The sequence below is a fragment of the Anabas testudineus genome, chromosome 1, assembly GCF_900324465.2.
Source record: "Anabas testudineus chromosome 1, fAnaTes1.2, whole genome shotgun sequence".
Classification (NCBI taxonomy): Eukaryota; Metazoa; Chordata; class Actinopteri; order Anabantiformes; family Anabantidae; genus Anabas; species Anabas testudineus.
Window position 1 is genome coordinate 18,849,450 of NC_046610.1, and position 21,308 is coordinate 18,870,757.

Sequence of the window (21,308 nt, forward strand, 5' to 3'; positions counted from 1 at the left end):
CTGGTCTTTCTTTGCAAAACACAGATCTCGGTTTGGGTTGGTTTTACCTCTCACCTGAGTAATTTTTTATTTATTTATTTTTCTTTGCATTATCTTTGCACTGACTGTTTGTGGATCATTTAGTGTCTTTTGCACAAACATGTGCTTGCCTAAATATGCTATCAGTGGTGGATCATTTTAAGCTGAATATAAAGTTCCGTAACCACTGAAATACTTCTGTTGCAGTTCAACAGATACTTGTACAGTAATGTAACAAATACAGGGACATAGATCTACAGCAGGTTGTGAATCACAGCAACTTTAAAATAGTTTTTGTTCTACACAGTTTGATTTCCTATGTAATATTCCACTGATATTGAAAACTGAGACATCTAATTGAAATTACTACTTGCTAATTTTTCTACATTAACCAAAAGTGAAATTGTACATAAGACACAGAATATGAGATTATAATGATTACAGTTTAATCAGCCGTGGTACATTGTATATTTACGACATTCTAAACAAGTAAAACAGTTTAAAAGAAACATTTGCTTGAGTTTCTCTACTGCTGACATCCAAAGAGTGCATACTGCTGCACCATCTCCTCCAAGCCCAAACAGGTAGGTCTGTGTTCCTCACTTGGACACTCTGTCTCTGTGGGCCAGTACTCGATCCAGGTTCTCTCACTAAGCACATACTGATACCTGGGAAAAGTGAAAAACACAAAGGGTCTTCATGTGGCCAACTATCTGTAACACACTGGAGCATACTTTCACATGAAAAAGTACCACACCCTCCATCCTGCAAAAGGAAATAGACATTTAAAGACTGTAGCAGTGCTCAGTAGCAGTATTAACAATAACATAAAACCAAATTATGAGGGAGTTTCACACACTATGTGTACTTAATCACAAAGAAACACTTACGACAGACTTTGGTCATCTCTGTGAATATCTTTAGCTGTTCCCATGACAAGGTAGGTTTTGCCAGTTTCCAGATTTAAAGCCTCCCTGCAGTGTGGAAAACTGAGGAATGTGCGCAATTTATCCAAAGGATTATCATCAGAACTTCCTGTAATCAAAATACAGGACAAACATGAGAGTACTTCTAGAATAAAATCAGCTGAAAGTGAACTGTCAACAGAACTGTGCTAAAAGGAATAGTAAGGCAGCTGGATAGTGTAGTGGTAACTTTGCCGCCCACTAGTGCGGGAGACCAAGGTTCTGTGGCCTACCTACCTCCAGTAGGGGTCTTTAGGCAAGACCGCCTTGTACTCACCCTGTCTTTGGCTTCTACCTTGTCACTTTGAATAAAAACTTCTGCTAAATGTAAATGCATTTTATGAAAAGCTACAGACAGCAGCTGGCTGACTCTGTTAGCCTTATAGAGTTAATACATTTTAAAGGAGATAAATACTAACCTTCCTTGATGACTTCCTGTACTCGCATTGTGTAAATGTTAGAGGACAAACCGCCTGTAAATCCTTCCAGTCTCACTTTGTACACTGAAAACAGACAATTTGCAGATTGTTACTCCATTTACACACTTGTTTGGATATTTTCTTAATGTTTTTTTATTTTTGCACAGACATTCAAGTGAATATGTTTGAATAAGAACTACATAAATTTACACTTACCAAATTCTATTTGGTTCTCACAAGGTTTAGCTGTGCGCTCGTCATTATTGACCTTTCCCTTCTTCTGCATACTGCAGTTCTCTGGAAATATACAATAAGAACTAATTAAACACAAATGATGAGCCAACTAATAGGGCACATGTGTATGTGTGTGAGCAGGTTTATGATGTGTCAGGTTGTATGAAGTCACGTTATAAGCATGTTGGTGAGATGTTCTTCTGACCGCTGATTCCACATCATCCTACAGGTGCTTGTTGTCTCAGAGAGAAAGTTCTGTTAACTTTACTTAACTTACAGTCCGGTAATTAGTTGTAAACCAGTTTATACCATTGTGTCTTAAACTGGCACTGATTTTATACATTAAGATCAGTCTTCAAGTAACAAGATGTTTGACTCAGCATGTTAACATTGTTATTTTGAAACATACTAGCATGCTAGCAAGCATTTCAGATGTTACAAATTATTGCATAGACAACTTAAGTGTTTAGATAAACATGTTCACCTTCAGCACATGTACATTCATCATTTCTACAAAGTCGCAGCAGCTCTCCAGCTCTCCTCTCTGGATGGTAGAATTTCACACAGTGTGTTTCTGCAAGAAGAAAGAAAGACATATGAAAAAGAAACTGCTTATTACAGAATAAGAAATTGTCCATTAAATATTTCATAAATGGAATATAAGATTCAAGATTCAAAAAACTTTATTAATCCTAAAGGGGAAATTGTTTTTCCTCATTACAGTTGTTCTCAACACAAACAGAAAAGGGAAACGCAACCAGGAGAGATTCACACCAACATAAATACACAAAACCAATAACATTAATACAGAAAAACTCAATATATGTAACATATGAAAAATAGATTATTAAAAATGGGTCAATATTTATAGCCTATTGTGGAATGACAGCAAGACACAAAAATAATACAATTTGCAGCCAAAGAAATTGTGTGTGTTCAAGTGTCTTAGACTTACGGTCATAGTACTCATAGACTGACACAGCAGCTGGTTGTAAGACGCCAACTTTCAGCTTCTGATGGATCCTAAAACTGATCTCCTCTGGTCGTCTGTGAGAAACCTGCAGAGAAATGTAAAGCAAAGGTGAAGTGAAGATAAACAGAGGACAAGATGGAGAGAAAAGGGCATGAGATGAAACACTGATGTCTGACCTTGTCCAGGTAGATGATGAGTGAGCCTCTTTCTGACAGGACTGTGTTCATCTCATATTTTGCGATGTAGCGGGCACGTCCCTTAGACAACTACACACACATTAACATACACATATACTGTCAGACAACTTCACAGAATAACACACATTTGTATGTGAATCTGTATAAAAGCTTACTAAGTCCAGGTCATTTGTGTTGGGGGTGAATCCAGTTAATAAGCCAATATCCAAAACTGACATGGTCGCGTCACGCTCCCTGTCCTTATATCTGCACAGAAAATTGAATCAAACAATTAGAAGACAGAGAATAACAGAAACCGACTGTGTAAGACGTGAAGTTTTGAAAAGGCTGAATAAATCCATGTTACTGTATACAGTATGCTTCATCATACTCACAAAACCTCTATTGTCAGCCTGTATATCTTCCCCTCTTCATCAGTTTTCTCTGGAAAAACAAATATTACATGATCTTATGTACTTATTTTAACATAATGTTAAAAAAAATCAGAAAGGGGAAAAGAACAGATTCTCAGAAAACAGACAAACACAAACAGGTAAGATAAAGACCAGCTGGAAAACAAAGAGGGCACCACAATACCTGGGATGAGCGCTACTGACAGGTTAAATTTCTGACAGTCACTCTCCTCCTCTTTAGGTGAAGCATAATACAACGACACCATCTGTCACATAGACAAGACATTACATTTTATTATTGTTATTATTACACAGTCATTTATTTTCATAGTATTTTACACAGTGTTAAAATGTCTTTGGTCTCATTAGGGAAAAATTACTGTGAGTGTTGCTTCTCCTGTGCCAGTGGCAGTCACTTTCACATCTCGGTTTATATCATTAAACTGTAGGGATTTAAAATACACACACAAACACACGCACGCACACACACACACATACACACACACACACAGCGATTAGCAGAATAAACTAACATGTAGAAAGCAACAAGAGTGTTGACATTAATAAGCCACACCAAGTTTCGTTGTGCATGTCTGTTCTTACTTTAGATGTTCTTGTGGTATAGTGGTTTTCCCTGTTGAAGTTGTACTTAATAGATTTTGACCTGCCGGGCAACAAAATTTCCACATGCAGGTCATACTGTGGTTCTTTAGCACTGGCCCAGTACTCTGCCACTGCCTGGTACACCATTATAGTAGCCTGAAGGGAACAAGAGTGTGTATCAGAAAACAAGAAAAAGATGTTTAATAAACCCAGATTAACTGATAAAAGTGTTACCTGAGTTGATCCATAGCCTCCGCCCACTTTCTGCTGTTGGTTCAACCATCTCACAACAGGTCTGGCATCTTCAAAGGCCTTATTAACACAAGGCAAAAGGAAAGAAGTTGGCTTGATTCTGTAATGGCTATATTTTAAATTAATACCGGTGAGCTTCTAAAGTCTATAATCTTTCCCCTATCCTATTATCTTCATGGTTTCACAAAGCAGGTTGTACAAATTAATCTTTGCATCCTGATAAACTATAAATTTAACAAAACAAAGTCAGAGATAAAGAAAATGTATTTTTTTAATGATAATTGTATTTTTTGAAGAAGTAACACCTAGGCCTATGAAAAAAGGCATCTGCCCTCTTAGTTACTACTTACTAAAAACAACTAAACTCCGCTGATCAGTCTGGGCTGGGTTACAAAGCTATTTCTAAGGCTTTGTCTGTGAAGATTATCAGTTGTCCAGATGAAGTTATCTGGCCTTCCTTTTGTTAGGTTGATACGTTTCGCTACTTATCCAAGTAGCTTCTTCAGTCTGAAAATAGTTGGTTAGAGACCACAAATTTATGCTCCAGGTTTGGTTTCACTCCAGCCCTTGGCCTGAATAGGCTCGTTAGGTGAAACAAAGGATGGGGAGGATGTAATAGTCACAACTCTGCTCAACCCCCTTCTTACCTAAAATGGGTTGTTAAGTGTGTCCAACATGGTGCAGGTGTGAACTGGTTCTGGCCTTTTTGGGGATAGATGAAAGGGCCGCGTGATAAATAGAAGACAGTTGTGTCAAAGTCCTCTAAAGCTTTGCGACTCCACAGCGAGAGACACATCTCCAAATAGATAAAACTTTCAAGATACAAAACACTAACACTACTTAATCCCAGCGGGAAATCGTTTAGTTTTGTTCCAGCTGCTCTCAATTCAGACTGAAAGAAAGGAACCCACAACCAGAAAATATCCTCACCAACACAAATATAAAATAATTTTATATTTTAATTTTTTTTTTTTCTTTTTTTTTTCAAGATGGCGCTGCAGGAGCAGCAGCTAGTTACGGCAGCTCTCTCTTCTCTTTTTCCTTTTCTATTCTTTTCTATTGTTTCTTGGCCCGCCTTACGGGTTTTCTTTTATGTGGTCATTGCCTTTTGCAAGTCTGCACATAGGGTGACCAATTTTATTACTTTTGTGTTCTGTTTTTCATTGTTTTTTAACTTTTTTGGGAGTGCGTCGGCGGATCCCCTCAGCTTCGCACATGGCTCCATTGTTTACTCCAGGGATCAGCTGTTAGCTCTGCGCGGCCCTGCACCTCTCTACACCGAAAGACCTGAGGTTCCACCTGAAATACGGAGGAAACGGAGAGGCTGCAGAGCAGGACGAAGGCTTCGGGAGAGGAGATGGAGGTACAAACCATACGTTCCATCCATCATTATGGGAAACGTCCGTTCCCTCTCCAACAAGATGGACGAGCTGACTGCGCTGACCCGGCTACAGCAGGAGTACAGGGAGTGTAGCCTCATGTGTTTCACTGAGACGTGGCTGAATGAATCGACACCGGACTCTGTGGTTGCCCTGGATGGATTCAAACTGGTTCGGGCGGACAGGAGTTCAGGAGACAGTGGTAAGAAGAAAGGAGGAGGACTGGCGGTGTTTATTAACGAGAGATGGTGCAACCCGGCGCACGTCTCTGTTAAGGAACAGCTTTGCACCCGTGACATCGAGGTTCTAGCTGTGGGCATTCGGCCGTTTTACATCCCGAGGGAGTTTTCTCATGTTATAGTGTTTAACGTGTACATCCCTCCATCGGCCGACGCAGCGGCAGCCTGCGAGCGACTCCACGGAGCGGTGACGCGCATGCAGACCCGGCACCCGCAGGCGCTGCTTCTCATCAGCGGGGACTTCAACCACGCCTCGCTCTCCTCCATTCTCCCCACTTTCACTCAGTACGTTAAGTGCCACACCAGGGAGAACAAGACGCTGGACTTACTGAATGCGAACGTTAACGTTAACGCATACGACTCCAACCCCCTCCCCCCACTCGGCCGCTCTGATCACAACCTGGTGCATCTGCTTCCTGAATACAAATCCAGGGTGAGAAGAGAACCACCCCAGAAGAAGTCAGTGAGAGTGTGGACTGATGAGGCCAGTGAGAGATTGAGAGACTGTTTCCAGACCATGGACTGGGAGACACTCTGCAGCTCTCATGGAGACGACATCGACAGCCTGACCCACTGCGTCACTGACTACATCAACTTCTGTGTAGAGAACACTGTACCAACTCGGAGGGTGCGGTGTTTCTCTAACAGCAAGCCCTGGGTGACCCCTGAGCTGAGAGCCCTACTGAAGGAGAAGAGGAGGGCTTTTATTTCAGGGGACAGAGAGGAGCAGAAGAGAGTTCAGCATGAACTCAAATACAAAATCAGACAGGCCAAGAACAGCTACAGGAGGAAGCTGGAGGAGCGGCTGGAGAACAACAACGCTCGAGATGTGTGGAGAGGCCTAAAGACCATCACTGGCCACGGACAGAGAGCAGGCACGGTGGCATCTGATGAAGATCAGGGCTTGGCCAATGAGTTAAACCTGTTCTTCAACAGGTTTGACTCCAGCCCTCCCCCTCCCACTTCACACATCTCCAGTACAGCAGCTACACCCACCCCCACGCACTCTCACCATTTCACACCACCCCCATCCACAACCATCCCATCTCTGCCCCCCACCTCCACCCCCCTTTGCCTCACTTCTAATCAGGTGAGGAGAGAACTGAGGCGACTTAAGACCAGGAAAGCTGCAGGTCCAGACGGCATCGGACCCGGACTGCTCAGGGACTGTGCTGACTAGCTCTGTGAGGTGGTCACTTACATCTTCAACCTGAGCCTGAGTCTGGAGACGGTCCCGGTCCTGTGGAAGACCTCCTGTGTGGTTCCGGTTGCTAAGATGGTGCACGCTAAGGAGCCAAATCACTACAGACCAGTAGCCTTGACCTCCCACTTGATGAAGACCATGGAGAGGCTCATCCTCAGCCACCTTCGCTCAGTGGTCAGCACCGCGATGGACCCGCTGCAGTTTGCCTACAGGCCGAACATCGGGGTGGATGACGCTGTCATCTACCTGCTGCACCGGGCGCTGACTCACCTGGAGAATGCCGGAACCGCTGTGAGGGTCATGTTCTTTGGCTTCTCCAGTGCCTTCAACACCATCCGGCCAGCTCTGCTGAGAGAGAAGCTGAAAGGGGCAGGAGTGGACGGACGACTGGCTGCATGGACAACCGACTACCTCACCAACAGGCCACAGTATGTGAGACTACACAACTGTGTGTCAGAGGTGGTGGTTTCCAGCACTGGGGCTCCTCAGGGGACGGTGCTCTCACCGTTCCTTTTCACCCTTTACACATCAGACTTTACATACGACACTAGCAGTTGTCACCTCCAGAAGTTCTCTGACGACTCGGCCATTGTTGGCTGTGTGTCGGGGGGGAACGAGCTGGAGTACAGGTCAGTCATTGTGGACTTTGTGGACTGGTGTGAGTGCAACCACTTGTGCTTGAACACCAGTAAGACAAAGGAGATGGTGATTGACTTCAGGAGGAGAACACCACAACACACACCGGTGAGCATCCAGGGTCTGAACATTGAGGTAGTGGAAAGTTTTAAGTACCTGGGTGTTCACCTCAACAAGAAATTGGACTGGACTCACAACACTGATGCCCTGTACAAGAAGGGCCAAAGTCGCCTCCACCTTCTGAGGAGACTGAGGTCCTTTGGAGTGTGCAGGCCTCTCTTAAGGACTTTCTATGACTCTGTGGTAGCCTCTGCTATCCACTACGGCGTGGTCTGCTGGGGAGCAGGCAGCACAGACCGGGACAGAAAGAGGCTCAACAAGCTGGTCAGGAGGGCCAGTTCTGTCCTGGGCTGTCCACTGGACTCTGTGGAGGAAGTGGGTGAAAGGAGGATGTTGGCCAAGCTAACATCCATCATGGACAACACCTCTCACCCACTACATCGGACAGTGGAGGCACTGAGCAGCTCCTTCAGTTGCAGACTGTTACACCCTCCATGTAGGAAGGAGCGGTTCCGCAGGTCATTCATTCCAACAGCTGTTAGACTGTACAATGCCACAGTTTAAATATACATGTACAAAACCGGTTATCATGCATCCATAGCCCACCTGACTGTATTGTTTTTTACTTTATTTATTTTATTATTACGTATAACATATTATATATGTTAAGTCGTAATAGTGTATATAGTTGTAGATTCTCGTTAAATGTTTATTACTTTTGTATTTTTGCACACCCTTTCATCCTTTTTGCACATTACTGTTGTTCTGTTGTTCTTTTTGCACTGACCTGCTGTAGCAATTGAATTTCCCCAATGTGGGATCAATAAAGAATATCTTATCTTAACATCCACACACACATGTTAGTGTCTGCCACCTTCATGTTGCGGCCCCAGCAGACCACAGCAAAGAAGATGACACTCGCCACTTAAAACATCCGCAGCATGGAGCTGTAGACGATGAAGGACAGGAGCCTCCTTAGAAAATATCTGGTTTTAAACCTTTTTGTACAGTGCTGATGAGTTCTTAGTCCAGTCCAGTTTATTGTCCAAGTACATTCCCAGGTTTTTATACTTGTGAATGACCTGTATAGAGAGAGGGTTGAGTCCATCACCAGATTCTTTGTTTCATTTTTCTCTCCCAGTAGTGCAGGCCGGAGGGACTCCAGGATCAGCCTCTTAAAAGCCTTCATAATATGTGATGTCAGAGCCACTGGTCTGTAGTCAATGAGGACTCTGGGACGTGGCATCTTATTCAGCGGAACTATGAACTATGCATGACTTTTTCCACCCAAGAGGAACTCTCTCCAGATGCAGGCTGAGGTTGAAGATGTATTGGAGAAGACCACACAGGCTTTCAGCATCCTTGAACTGATTCCATCTGATCCTGCAGCCTTTGTGTGATGAAGCTCACTCCTCACCTGACCTGCTGAGATGGACGTCATGTTGGTGTTGGTAGCGTTGTGTGGGGGAGGGACTGAGGAGCCTGCAGTAAAGTGCAGGGCATACTGAGGCTCAGCCTGGAATTTACTGGAAAAATTATTAGATTTGATGGCCCGGTCCACATTTCGATCAGTCACCATGCTGCTGGACCTTTAGTCAGTGATGGTCCTCAAGCCTGACCTGTCCTGTCCTGACAGCAGTCTCTGGACCCTCCTTGCTGCTTTCCTGTCACCTGAACTTAATGCCTTCTTTTTGTCATTCAGTACGGCTTTGATGTCTTGAGTGACCCAGGGTTTGTATGGAAAGCAGTGAGTAGTTTTCATGGATACGTAGGTGTCCACACAGAACTTGATGTAGTCAGTGATGCAGGCTGTCAGTCCATCAATGTCCTCACCATAAGATTCACAGAGAGTCTTCTAGTCTGTAGCTTCAAAGCAACCCTCTGTCCACATCTTTACACTTTTGATGGTGGAAGGCTGCCTCTGAACCAAAGCTGTGTACCGTGGGAGGAGACCAGGATGTGATCAGACTTACCCAGAGGGAGGATGGCAGGGGAGCTGTAGGCCTCTTTAACATTAGTATATACTTGGTAGTGAACTTCACTGAAGTTCAGAAGAAATTATCCAAAGAATTGTAGACCTCTCAACAGAATAAAGGTCACTTAATGATCTTATAGATTCTACATCTTCTTCATCAGAGAGTAGAGATGCAAAAATTACTGCTTAACCAGGAGAACATAACTGCAATAACTGAAGGGAAACATTCATTCATATACAACAAGTCAATGATCCAAGCTTGAGCTTCTAAGGGGAATATACTCACCTTGGCTTTGACCAGAGCCAGAAGAGCATAAGCAGTGGCTTCCAGTGTGTATATACTTCCCTTAGTTACAGGCCAGTGGGACAGCTCTGAGGAAAACAATGACAAATAATTATTTCCTTACTGTGGAGACTTTTGATAATTTTATTTCAACTTTACTTGGTTGCAAAAAATGTAAATTAACTATTTTGAGTTTCAAGGTTTTCTTCATAAGTTGGTCATGAAATGTGGACTGATCTTCACTAGAGTCACAAATATCAAACAATATTTTCAATAAACACTGATAGAACACAAACTGTCCTGATGTCCTGTCCTTTCATGTCTTTATTAATCACACCCATTACATATGCAGAGTAATGACAAAGTCATGACAGTCCCTCCATCATACTTACATGTTCCTCCCAAACACTTTTATCTGTGTTTCATCTGTTCAAGGAATTTTCCTAGTAGTGTCAAGGTAGTCTTTGGCAAACTTCAGGTGTGCAATTGCTTCAATTTAATTCAATTTAATTACATAGTGCCGAATCAAAACAAAAGTCATTTTCAAGCACTTCACAATTTAAGAACCTTACAGAATATAGCAGCACAGCTTCATATAATTATGCAGAAAACACAACAAATCCCACGTCAGCAAGCACTAGGAGACCCAAGAAACAAGACACAACGTTAATGATATTCAATGGCGGCAGATAATGAAGTGGAGAGGAGAAACCTGAACTGGGAGCTGGGTCCACAGGAGAGGAGCTTGATAGCTAAAGGCTCTGCCTCCTATTCTGCATTCGGAAACTCAAGTTGTGACAAACTAACAAACGGGACACGAGTATAACAAACAAAAAAGATTTTATTACTACCCAGTCTCAAAAGAGAGGACACAGGAAACCAATCAAGTAGGGACACGACAAGAAATATAGACGAGATGTGAAAGCAAGGTCAACCAAGAACCAAACCAAAAATACAAACTTGTAAACCCAAAATACAAAGTAGCAACAGAAATCACTGCTCTGACGCAGTAATACAAAATATTAGCTAACGTACAAACTGGAAACCAAAAAGAAAATCACTGCAAAGGCAGGAAAACAACTCACAAGCAGGAGAACAAAGTCCAGCAAACTAAGGGAAGGTCCAGGGTGTAACAAAAAGTCCAAGGCCAGGAACAGAGCGTAAAAGTGAGTGGTGAATCCATGTACAACAATCTGACAACAAACAGAGGACTTAGGGGAGCCATAAAGGAAAGGTAGCACAGGTGAAACTGACACAAAATGGGGTCCATGTAGGAGAGTGGCAAGGAGAGTGTCCAAATATGGACATGACAGAAAGCGGCTGGAGAGCAGAGCCACAGGATTGAGACCAGGTGAAAACAGAAAGGAAACAGAAACAAAACTAACTGAACCGGGATGAGGCAGGAATTGTAACACAAGTAGACCTGCACTCTAAGAACAAAGTGTTCTGCTTGGTCTTCAAGATATGATGAAGCTTAATCATTAAGTTCTTTATATATGACGAGAAGTCTTTCAAACTATTCTGGATTATACAGAGAACCAATTGAGAGAATTGTAGGAGAAATGTGATCTCTCTGTAATTCCAGTCAGAACTCTTTTAAAGTTGTTGGGACATCCTTTCATATAACATTTCATCCATTTTTAATGAATGTTTCTATCCTTCTTAGGCCATGTGGACATCAGAAGTGGTCACAGGTTTCTGTACTGAGCTAAAAATCACCCCATAATATTATTGTTGTATAACAATACCTGGAGAAACAAATTTATAGAGGATCTCTTTGTTCATTTTGTTTTCATTGGCCAAGGCGTATGATGCCATGGCAACAGCATAAGGGTTGGTGACGCTGGGCAGACGCCTCTCGAGGTAGGTCACTGCTTTGTCTATGCTTCCATGAAAACTCTGCACAGAAGGAAAGACAGGAGGGAAGAATGAATCAGTGAAACAGGAGAATGGAGAGAAAAAAATAGATTTAAGTACAAACAGAAACAACTGTGCCTGCCTTTGTTCCTTGTACCTCATTGTAAGTCACTGTGTTGCCTTTAGGGCAATCTTTAATTTATGCTTATTTTTCCTGAATTCGTAGTTAAGTTTGTTTAATGCAAAGTGTTCAGCCAAAATGTTTATAATTATGTTTATAGGAATATTAAAATGTTTTCTGTTAGGACAAATCGCTAATTTGAGAAGTTTATATAATCTGACGTGACTTCCGGTTTTGCGGAGGATCACGTTGGTAATTTCCTGTTTACGATGGGATACGGGAGAAACTTGGCACATGCGACCGTCATGTGAATCTATTGCCATCTGCTAAGAAATACCATAGACGCAATGCCGTAAGTTTGTACTTTTGATGGTTCATACTATAAACGTTATATCTGCATATGTATGTGTTGAAACAAGAAAGCATACAATGTTGTATTTGATTGATATTCGGTTGTATAAGTTTCGGTGCTAGTATTCAGAGACTGAATGTTTTCCTTTTGTATTGTGTTTTTACAGTTTTTACCAAATGACCATATAAACTCACGCACTTTAAGTGAAGAGAAGAAAATAAACGGCACTTTAATGAAGTGAATCCTCTTCATTTGACGTCTGGTTAGCTCCGTGTTTAGTTTAGAGTTTCAACACCCTGGACGAGAACACTAGAGTCACTTTGAATTAAAGTGTCATCTGACTGTATGCAGATGATTTACTTACATTAACGGTGGCAGCACAGAGTGTGCGTGATTCCTGCATAGCAATGAGGCAGAAGGCCGTCATGGAGGCATCTGAATCTGTGCCACGCACATCACCCTACAGTACATACAAACACATGTTATTAATGATAGAATTATGATTATAGTCATGTTAGTGTTAAATGTCGTTAATTTGTTTGTTTTTAGCATTAAGTTGAAGACTGATGTTTATAAAATCAGAGCACATACAATCATCTCTCCCTGAACAATTGTTCCAACTTCTTTAAACATGCCATCAGGTTGCTGTGCGTTGAGAATCAGAAACTTGACAGCGCCACAGATCACTTCACTTTGTACTGCTACCAGGCTGTTGGCCATCGCAAACACCTTGGCAACATAGGCAGTCAGCCTTAGAGAGGAGAGGAGATGGGTAGTAGTTTAGTTTATTTGCACATGAAATGCTACATCCATTGTCACACTGTCAACCTCTAAGTTAAAAGAGGATTGCAAACATTTACACGTGTGTGTGTTTGAATGCCTCACCAAGTGCTGCTTTGGCGATGGGCATATACAGTAAAAGACCCATCTGATTTACGGTAGTCAAGCTCGTTCCGGTACCCTGGAGACAAACAAGTGCACAACTTTTTACTGTCTGCCATTCAATGTTTATCATTTAAATCCCCTAGTCATTTTTATTTTAATATAATTAGTCTGGTGATACTACTTTTTGTTTGTAAGAAAGAGACCACCCTGTTGAAACTGTAGGCAATATGTATATATGTTGCTTTTAGAAGTGTGAACATACCAGTGCTGATGTGTTGGAGGGCTTCATTACGTTTCTGAAAGCCCACAGTTTCCCATTGACTGGTTTTGTCCAAATATATGGTTGCAATGACAGGCAGAGTCATGCGGATCATGTTCTGCTCTCCTGAACCTGATGGCGGGTAGATCAGACTACCCATAGATGTACCACTAATGGCGTTCTCCACCAGTGGAGCTATATGTTCTCTCCCTGGATGCACACATAGTAAAAAACTAAAGAAGTTATAAGTAGCAGGAAGAAAGAAAAAAAAAAACACACACCACAACAAAACTACTATGTAATTTCCCTGTAACAACCAGACCAATTTAAAACAATGCAGTGTTTACTATACAGGTCTTACTACATACTGTATAACCATTACATCTCACCTGTTACAGAGATTAGTGTGCTAGTAGGTGTGTTTGGAACCAAATCCTTCATAGGAATGCCACTGTTGAGAATTTCTTCTTGTCTGCCACCTAAAAGGAAAAAAAAAGCAAGCACTTGGCGACAGTCGGGGAAACAGCTGGAGAATCAATGCAAGTAATAAAAAAGAAAAAAAAAATCTACTAAATGACTCTAAAATATAGCCATATCATGGGTACACTCACCTGCACCTCTATGAGTGGGGTCTAGGATTACAACCTGAGGAGATTTAACCAGTACACCTTCAGGCTGGAAAAACAACAGGAGAACCAGAGAAGTCAGTTTGAATATTAACTTTTTAATTTTTTTTTACATATTGTTTACAGTTTATTTTTTTTAAAAGAATGATGAAATACACATTTGAAACATATCTGCTTCTCTAGTCTGACTTATTATAAGGAACACTGTAGATCACTGTTAACCACCATTTCTAGGCAAACTCAGTGGCTGTGTCCAAAATCAACATGTTTTAAGCATTTTAATCTGAACTGCAAACCATAATCCTTTCTTTAAACTTAAGCAAATCTTATCCATAAAGTTGCCATATTATCAATGATCATATTTCACTTTATAATTTCTGTCTATTGATTTACTGCCAAACCACAAAAAAATCTTGTTAAGGCACTTTATGTGTGTATAGTATAGTTATGATTTTACAGAGTTATGGAAAAACCTACAAACCCCTATTGAGCAAGCACAAGGCAGCAGTGGAGAGGAAAAACTGGAAAAAATGGAAGAAACCTCCAGCACAACCAGGTTGGGGCAAGTGGAAAGCAAAGGGAGAAAAATACAATACACAACAAAAGAACAAGCAGCAGACAAGGTTAGTAGGGACTGCACACTGGGAACATACAGCTGCAAGGCCAGGGAGAAAGAGAGAGAGAGCGACTAGAAGACGCACTACATACTTAATAATATGCAATTGAATAGATAAAGCGAGAACAGGGGAGGAGCTTAGTGTATTAATGGAAGTTCACCAGCAGGTCTGTAGCTGTCACAAGTGAGGGGAAGGGACGAGGCAGGTATGAACGAGCAACAGGATTATAGAAAACTACACAAAACAGGGAATTAGGGGGGTATCAACAGACACTACAAAAACAGGAAAAAACACAAAGGCAAAGTAACAACATAAAACTGCCAATGTGGCGGGGAACAAAGTAACAAAACAAGAAACCAAAGTACAACAGAAAACCGCTGCTCAATGGCAGGCAGACAAAAAGCCCAGAGGATTCAGAGAGGGAGGATGGCTGGTAGCAGGAGCAGGGCTGATAGCAGGTTGGGAAATGACGACGATGTGACAGTGGGGGGAAGACTGAAGAGAGTTTTTGTAGGGAGAAGGGGAAACAGGTGGAGCCAATGTGCAGTAAATGACTGGAAGCAGAGGGAAAGAAGTGGCTGGTGAGTGGAGACCAGAGGGAGAGGGAGAGGAAGTGCGGAAAATCCAAAGCTGGCTGGGTGCCAGGCCGAAATGGTGACAGTAGCAGCAGAGATTGTGACAGTAAGTATTTGTATCAGCTTTAGAATTCAAAGAAATACAATGGCACCACTTTGAATATGCACAATGCTGTCTTTATATAGAGCATGGACATGTATTTTGTTATGTGATTACACACAACAACTCATTTTAACATTACTGATTGCAAAAGGATAAAAGTTGCCACACACTGAATGTATTCAATTCAACTAAATTCAATTCAACTAAATTCAATTTTATTTTTATAGCGGCAAATCTCAACAGACGTCATCTCAAGGCACTTTACAGTGTAAGGTTTAAGACCTTACTGAGTATAATTATATAAAAAATGATACAGAAAACAGCAACAATCCCATTTGAGCAAGCTTTAGGCAACAGTGGAGAGGAACAACTCCCTTTAGAGGAAGAAACCTCAATGGTTCAGAGTCATATGATCCATCTCTAACTATAAACTTTATAAAAAAGGATAATTTTAAGTCTAGTCTTATATGTGGAGAGGGTGTCTGCCTCCCGAACCTGAACTTGGGGCTGGTTCCACAGGTGAGGAGCTTGAAAGCTAAAGGCTCAGCCTCTAATTCTACATTTGGAAACTCTAGGAACCACAAGTAAACCTGCAGTCTGAGAATGGAGAGTTCTGCTGGGAAAATATGGTACTATGAGGTCATTAAGATAAGATGGAGCCTGATTATTAAGTGATTTATAAGTGAGGAGAAGAATTTTAGATTCAATTCTGGATTTTACAGGGAGCCAATGGAGAGAAGCTAATGTAGGAGAAATATGATCTCTCTTACTAATTCCAGTCAGAAATCTGGCTGCAGCATTTTGGATTAACTGGAGGCTTTTTAAGGAGTTATTGAGACATCCTATTAATAATGAATTACAATAGTTCAAGTAACAAATGCATGGACTAGTTTTTCAGCATCACTTTGGGGCAGGATGCTCTTAATTTTAACAATGTTTCACAGGTGAAAAAAGGTAGATTTTCTAGTCAATTTTAACTCTGAGATTTCTTGCAGTGTTACTTGAGGCCAATGTTAAGTCATCTACGGTAAAAATGTGATTAGACATCGTGTCTCTGTGATTTTTAGGACCAAACAAAATAACCTCTGTATTGTCTGGAGGAGAAGGAAATTGGAGGACATCTAGCCCTTTATGAGAGAAGTCCATTGTCTGATGCTAATAGAAGATCGTTAGTGTGCTTTACCAGTGCTGTTTCTGTACTATGATGTACTCTAAATTCTGACTGGAAATCTTTATACAAGTTATTACTGCGCAGTCTACATAATTGCTTAGAAAATACCTAAGTGCAGATTGGATATTGGTCTATAATATACTAAAACCCCTGAGTCTAGAGTAGGCTTTTTGAGTAGAGGCTTTACTACAGCAACCTTAAAAGCCTGTGGTACGTAGCCTGTTTGTAAAGATAGATTAATCTGATCAAATATGGACGTGCTGATCAAAGGTAAAACATCTTTGAGCAGTCTAGTTGGTATGGAGTTTAAAGACATGTTGAAAGAAACCTGGGGTTGTTCTTATTTGCCTCTATTAATGAGAAGTAATTTTGGTTCTAGCTATACGGACGGCTTTTTTTATACATTATTTTTTTATATATTAATAAATTATATATTATTATCTTTTCAGGCTAGGCAAGATTCACTTCCTTTCCAGCTTATTCAAATCATAAAGTTACAATGCTGAGATTAATAATAATAATACATTAATACAATTTATTTAAAGCGCCTTTCAAAACACTCAAGAACACTGTACAATCAACAATAAATCAACACAATAAATCAAAACAGGCTATACAAGTACAAAAGTAGATTAAAGTGAATAGGCAATCTTGAACAGGTAGGTTTTGAGTTTGGATTTAAAGATAGAAAGAGAGTCAGTGTTACGGATGTCCTGTGGTAGTGAATTCCAAAGAGTAGGGGCAGAACGGCTAAAAGCTCTGCTCCCCATGGTGCTAAGACGGGCAGGGGGGACATTGAGGAGGATGGCGGAGGAAGATCTGAGTGAACAAGAGGAGGTGGCAATGTGGAGGAGATCGGACAGATATGGGGGGGGCGAGGTTGTGAATAGCCTTAAAGGCACACACAAGGATTTTAAAGTCAATTCTATATTTGACAGGAAGCCAGTGGAGTTGTTGTAGAACAGGGGTAATGTGTTCGGATGTGGAGGTTTTGGTGGTGATGTGAGCGGCTGAGTTCTGGACAAGTTGGAGCTTATGAAGTGATTTTTTTTTTGGGAGGCTGAAGAGAAGAGAGTTGCAGTAGTCGATACGAGAGGTGACAAGGCTATGAACAAGGATGGAAGTCGTATGGGAGGTGAGGGAGGGACGGAGACGATTACTGTTCCCTAGATGAAAGTAAGCAGACCTGGGGATGTTGTTGATGTGGGATTGGAATGATAATGAGCTATCGAGGATGACACCAAGACTCTTAACTTGGGGGGTGGGGGAAATTGGAAAACTGTCAATATACATGGAAAAACTGTCAACTTTGGCAAGTGTAGATCAACCAGAGTTTAATATCAGCTAAACAAGCTAGGTGTAAGGTGCAGTTTTAGCAGTTTGAAAATGGTATAAAAAGCTGTAAGTCTGCTGTAAATTCTGTAACTTACCACCACTCGCAGCATCTTCCTGATTCCATCATTTAGAGTTGAGTCTTTAACAGCAGCTTTCACCTCAATGGGGTACTGTCCTTCCTTCATGGGAATAATAATGAAGGGTACAGATCGTGTACTTTGGGCCCCAACTTTAACCTCCTGACGATATTTTCCATGCTTATAAGCTGCACTGCACAAGTTCTCCTCTTCAGTTAGATCCACACGCACCTTGAAAATGAGAAAAGTAAAGAAACAGAGGGAGGTGTTTGTGGATCAGATGCTGATTAAATATATTGATTATTGTATACATTTATTTAGTTTTTTAAATAGTTTAAGAAAATTATACCCTCTCAGATGAATTTTTTATCTAATTTTTTTCTTACTTTCTCTACTTACATAGGCTACTTTAATTTATTCAAAAGACATTTATGCAGAGCACAGCCTCAGCTCCATCACCATGAAGCCAGTTCCTTTGTTTACACCCGGAATGAGGACGTCCAGCATAAAGGATTTAACTTTGCCTAGGACTTTAAACATCCCAGATGAGATCAGGAGGATCATGCAGGGGAGGTAGAAAACAGCGTGGATGAAATAAAGATTGAAGAAGTGCCATGCACAGAGAGAAGGTAAAAAGCGCCAGATTTACCCTCTCCAATTATGGGCAATGTGAGATCACTGGACAGTTTCAGCACTGTGCAGTGGGACAGGAGGCAAGAGGAGAGGATGTTCTCATTCTCAGTGCTTGATGTTCTCATTCACATGTGGTGCCATCCTGGTCATATAACTGTGAAAGAGCGTATCTGCAGCCGTGGCATTAAACTGCTAGCTGTTGGATTATGTCTATACTCGCTCAGAGTTTTTACACATAATATTAATTATTAATTCATGAATTCTTATGTTGCGTGTTACGTCATACAGACGGTCACGGCCAGTCTGCAGACCAGACACCCTGACACTTTATGATCTCTGGAAAAGTTAATCATTCCACCCTCACTAAGACACTTTCTACATTTACCGAGTTTGTGAGGACACTGGACCTTATGTATACTAATGTTAAAGAGGTCTGCAGCTCTACTGTCATCCCCCCTTTGGGAATGTCAGATCGCTCACAACCAGGTACATTTCCTCCCACAGTAGTCACCTTTGGTTCAGAGGCAGCCTTCCACCATTTAAAGTGTGAAGAGGTGGACAGAAGGTTTCTTGAGGGGGCCCACATTGCCCTGCAGGGTTGCTTTGAAGCCACAGACTAGAAGACTCTCTGTGAGCCTCACAGTGAGGACATTGATGGACTGGTAGACTGCATGACTGAATATATCAATTTCTGTACCTACTAAATCTATTAGTTGTTCTTCCAGTAGCAAGCCCTGGGTCACTAAAGACATCAAAGTTATCCTGAAGGACAAAAAGAAGGCATTCAGGTCAACAGACGGCAGTTGAAGGCAGTGAGTAGGGTCCAGAGATTATTGTCTGTCAGGGTTAAGGAGGGAAAGGAGGAAACTGGAAGAAACATCCCAACCACCATCCATATAATTTCCATCTCAGCAGAAGCCTGTGAGCTCCAGCTATGTGGTGTTCTCCAACATATCTTCAATCTTACATCTGCTCTATTGCACCTACACCCACCCAAGTCTGGAAGCTTAATGAGAATTATGTTTTTTGATTTCTCCAGTGCATTCAACACTATCCGGGCTGCACTGCTGGGGGAGAAATTTAAAGACATGTAGGTTTTGTTTGTCTGTATTGTTGTTATTCGGTGTTTATGTTGGTGTTGGTGGAGTCCTTTCTAGTTGTGGTTTCTTTTCTTTCTGTCTGACTAGAGAGCAACTGTAACAAGACAAAACAATTTCCCTCAGGGATTAATACATTTTTTATATAAATATTATTTAGCCAAATAAATGATAGCTAATAAAAATCATAATAATGCATTCAGTTTAAGAAACTCTGCAATTAAAAGACACACTGTAACTTTGCTCCAGTTCTATCACTCACCTCTATTAAGTGTTGTGAGTGTCTGACTAGACTAGAGGAAGAATGTGATTCATTGGCTTTTTCCCTTTTTCCTTTTTTTTTTTTTTTTTTTTTTGGTGCTCTTTTGCGTGAATTTATTGGTTTTGGACTCACAGTTACAGGGTCGGGGCTGTAGTTGTGGAGGATTGCTTTAACTTCTAGCTGCTCTCCACGGACAGCAGAGTAGGGCAGTCTGAGATCAATGAAGAATTCCTTCCGAACAATCACCTCTAGTGGATCACTAACACAGATTCCTTAAAGATGAGAGGGATAAAACAAGTAATGATTCAGAGAGAGATAAAAGACAAAAGATAGAGGAGGTGTAGGGTAATAGATATGTAATATACATCTAAAATACAAGACAGATATTTATCACTCACCCTGAGTTCTTGACAGACTAATACCGATGATACGCCAGGTTGTGAATGAGTCTTTCAAAATAACATTTGTCACTGATGATGTAGATGTACTGAAAACAAAGAAAAGCATTTAGATCTAATAAAGAGTGCAGTACCTCTTAACTCTAGAGTTTTCACAAATTACTGTAAATTAACAGTGTATTATTTGTGCTGCCTCACCAGTCTGGGGTTTGTCCAGGGCAAGCAGGTAGTTTGATGTCTGACCACAGCCAACTTTCAGGGAAGCTGATTCGAGAAATAATTTCATTGCTGTCCACGTAGCTGCCATCATCTTCACCACCTAAAATATTTTGGTAAAGGTTACTGCTTTGTTTTATAACTACCAGTATGACTGCTCAAGGCTAAGGCAAAGGGACCTGCATATATACCAAACACCAGAGTCATTTATCAATCAGCAGCCTAAAATACTTGATAATTTATGTTTCAGCCTATTTATTTGAATTGGTCAACATTACAGTCTTCGCTAGACAACATACAATGTTAAGTGTCATCAGGAAAATAGGACATACACTTTGAAAAAACAGAAACATTTAGCTCCAATTACAGAATTTCAGTCATTTTAAAAAAAGTTTTACTAAGAATATTACCTTTAAAATGCATCTGAATATAGTGTAGGTGATGAATAGGAAAACTCAGAACATCCATTTCTTTGTTTGGTAAATATTCAATTTTGTATAAAGATATTTAATGTCTCTTTGTATAACTGTGTTGTGGAACCTTTTGTCTGTAATTTTTCTTTTTCCCTAAGGTTTTAATAACAGAATTCTTTGGGTGAGCGTCCTAATGTGGCATTTTACATTCTTTGTCCAGTGATCAGTGATCTGTTCAGTGATGCATAGCATATTAAACATGAGTGAAATTCCACATAAATTAATACATTTCCATATGACTGAATATCATGTAGCTTAAAGATGCAGTTACCTAAGTTGGTTGTGGCATTCATTATAGTGGTGTCTCGTTTCCACCTCCTGGGAGTTGGACAGTCCAGCTCTGAAAATATAACACAGATTAGTTCTTTAACTTAGAAAGTTGAAACAGCTTTTTAATAACACATGACAACATCGGTGAAAAA

The 21,308-nt window shown here is 41.0% G+C and overlaps 1 protein-coding gene across 1 annotated transcript in view; it reads right to left on the minus strand.

Annotated features, from left to right (window-relative positions):
• Positions 1-460: 460 nt before the first annotated feature.
• The window catches only part of LOC113162371 (complement C3-like), a 30,478-nt gene continuing 9,630 nt past the window's right edge, over positions 461-21,308 (minus strand). Inside the window, exons 17-42 of the mRNA XM_026360456.1 lie at positions 21,158-21,226; positions 20,396-20,516; positions 20,198-20,286; positions 19,932-20,071; positions 17,826-18,038; positions 13,915-13,978; positions 13,693-13,782; positions 13,307-13,513; positions 13,045-13,120; positions 12,751-12,910; positions 12,524-12,619; positions 11,578-11,728; positions 9,833-9,918; positions 4,036-4,113; positions 3,802-3,957; positions 3,579-3,641; positions 3,383-3,464; positions 3,181-3,229; positions 2,962-3,052; positions 2,786-2,875; positions 2,592-2,694; positions 2,121-2,210; positions 1,619-1,699; positions 1,403-1,486; positions 909-1,053; positions 461-686 (exon numbers count right to left, since the gene is read on the minus strand). Of these exons, the coding sequence (XP_026216241.1) occupies positions 545-686; positions 909-1,053; positions 1,403-1,486; positions 1,619-1,699; positions 2,121-2,210; positions 2,592-2,694; positions 2,786-2,875; positions 2,962-3,052; positions 3,181-3,229; positions 3,383-3,464; positions 3,579-3,641; positions 3,802-3,957; positions 4,036-4,113; positions 9,833-9,918; positions 11,578-11,728; positions 12,524-12,619; positions 12,751-12,910; positions 13,045-13,120; positions 13,307-13,513; positions 13,693-13,782; positions 13,915-13,978; positions 17,826-18,038; positions 19,932-20,071; positions 20,198-20,286; positions 20,396-20,516; positions 21,158-21,226 (2,816 nt within the window). The 3' untranslated portion in view covers positions 461-544. The remainder of the gene's footprint in view (positions 687-908; positions 1,054-1,402; positions 1,487-1,618; positions 1,700-2,120; positions 2,211-2,591; positions 2,695-2,785; positions 2,876-2,961; positions 3,053-3,180; positions 3,230-3,382; positions 3,465-3,578; positions 3,642-3,801; positions 3,958-4,035; positions 4,114-9,832; positions 9,919-11,577; positions 11,729-12,523; positions 12,620-12,750; positions 12,911-13,044; positions 13,121-13,306; positions 13,514-13,692; positions 13,783-13,914; positions 13,979-17,825; positions 18,039-19,931; positions 20,072-20,197; positions 20,287-20,395; positions 20,517-21,157; positions 21,227-21,308) is intronic.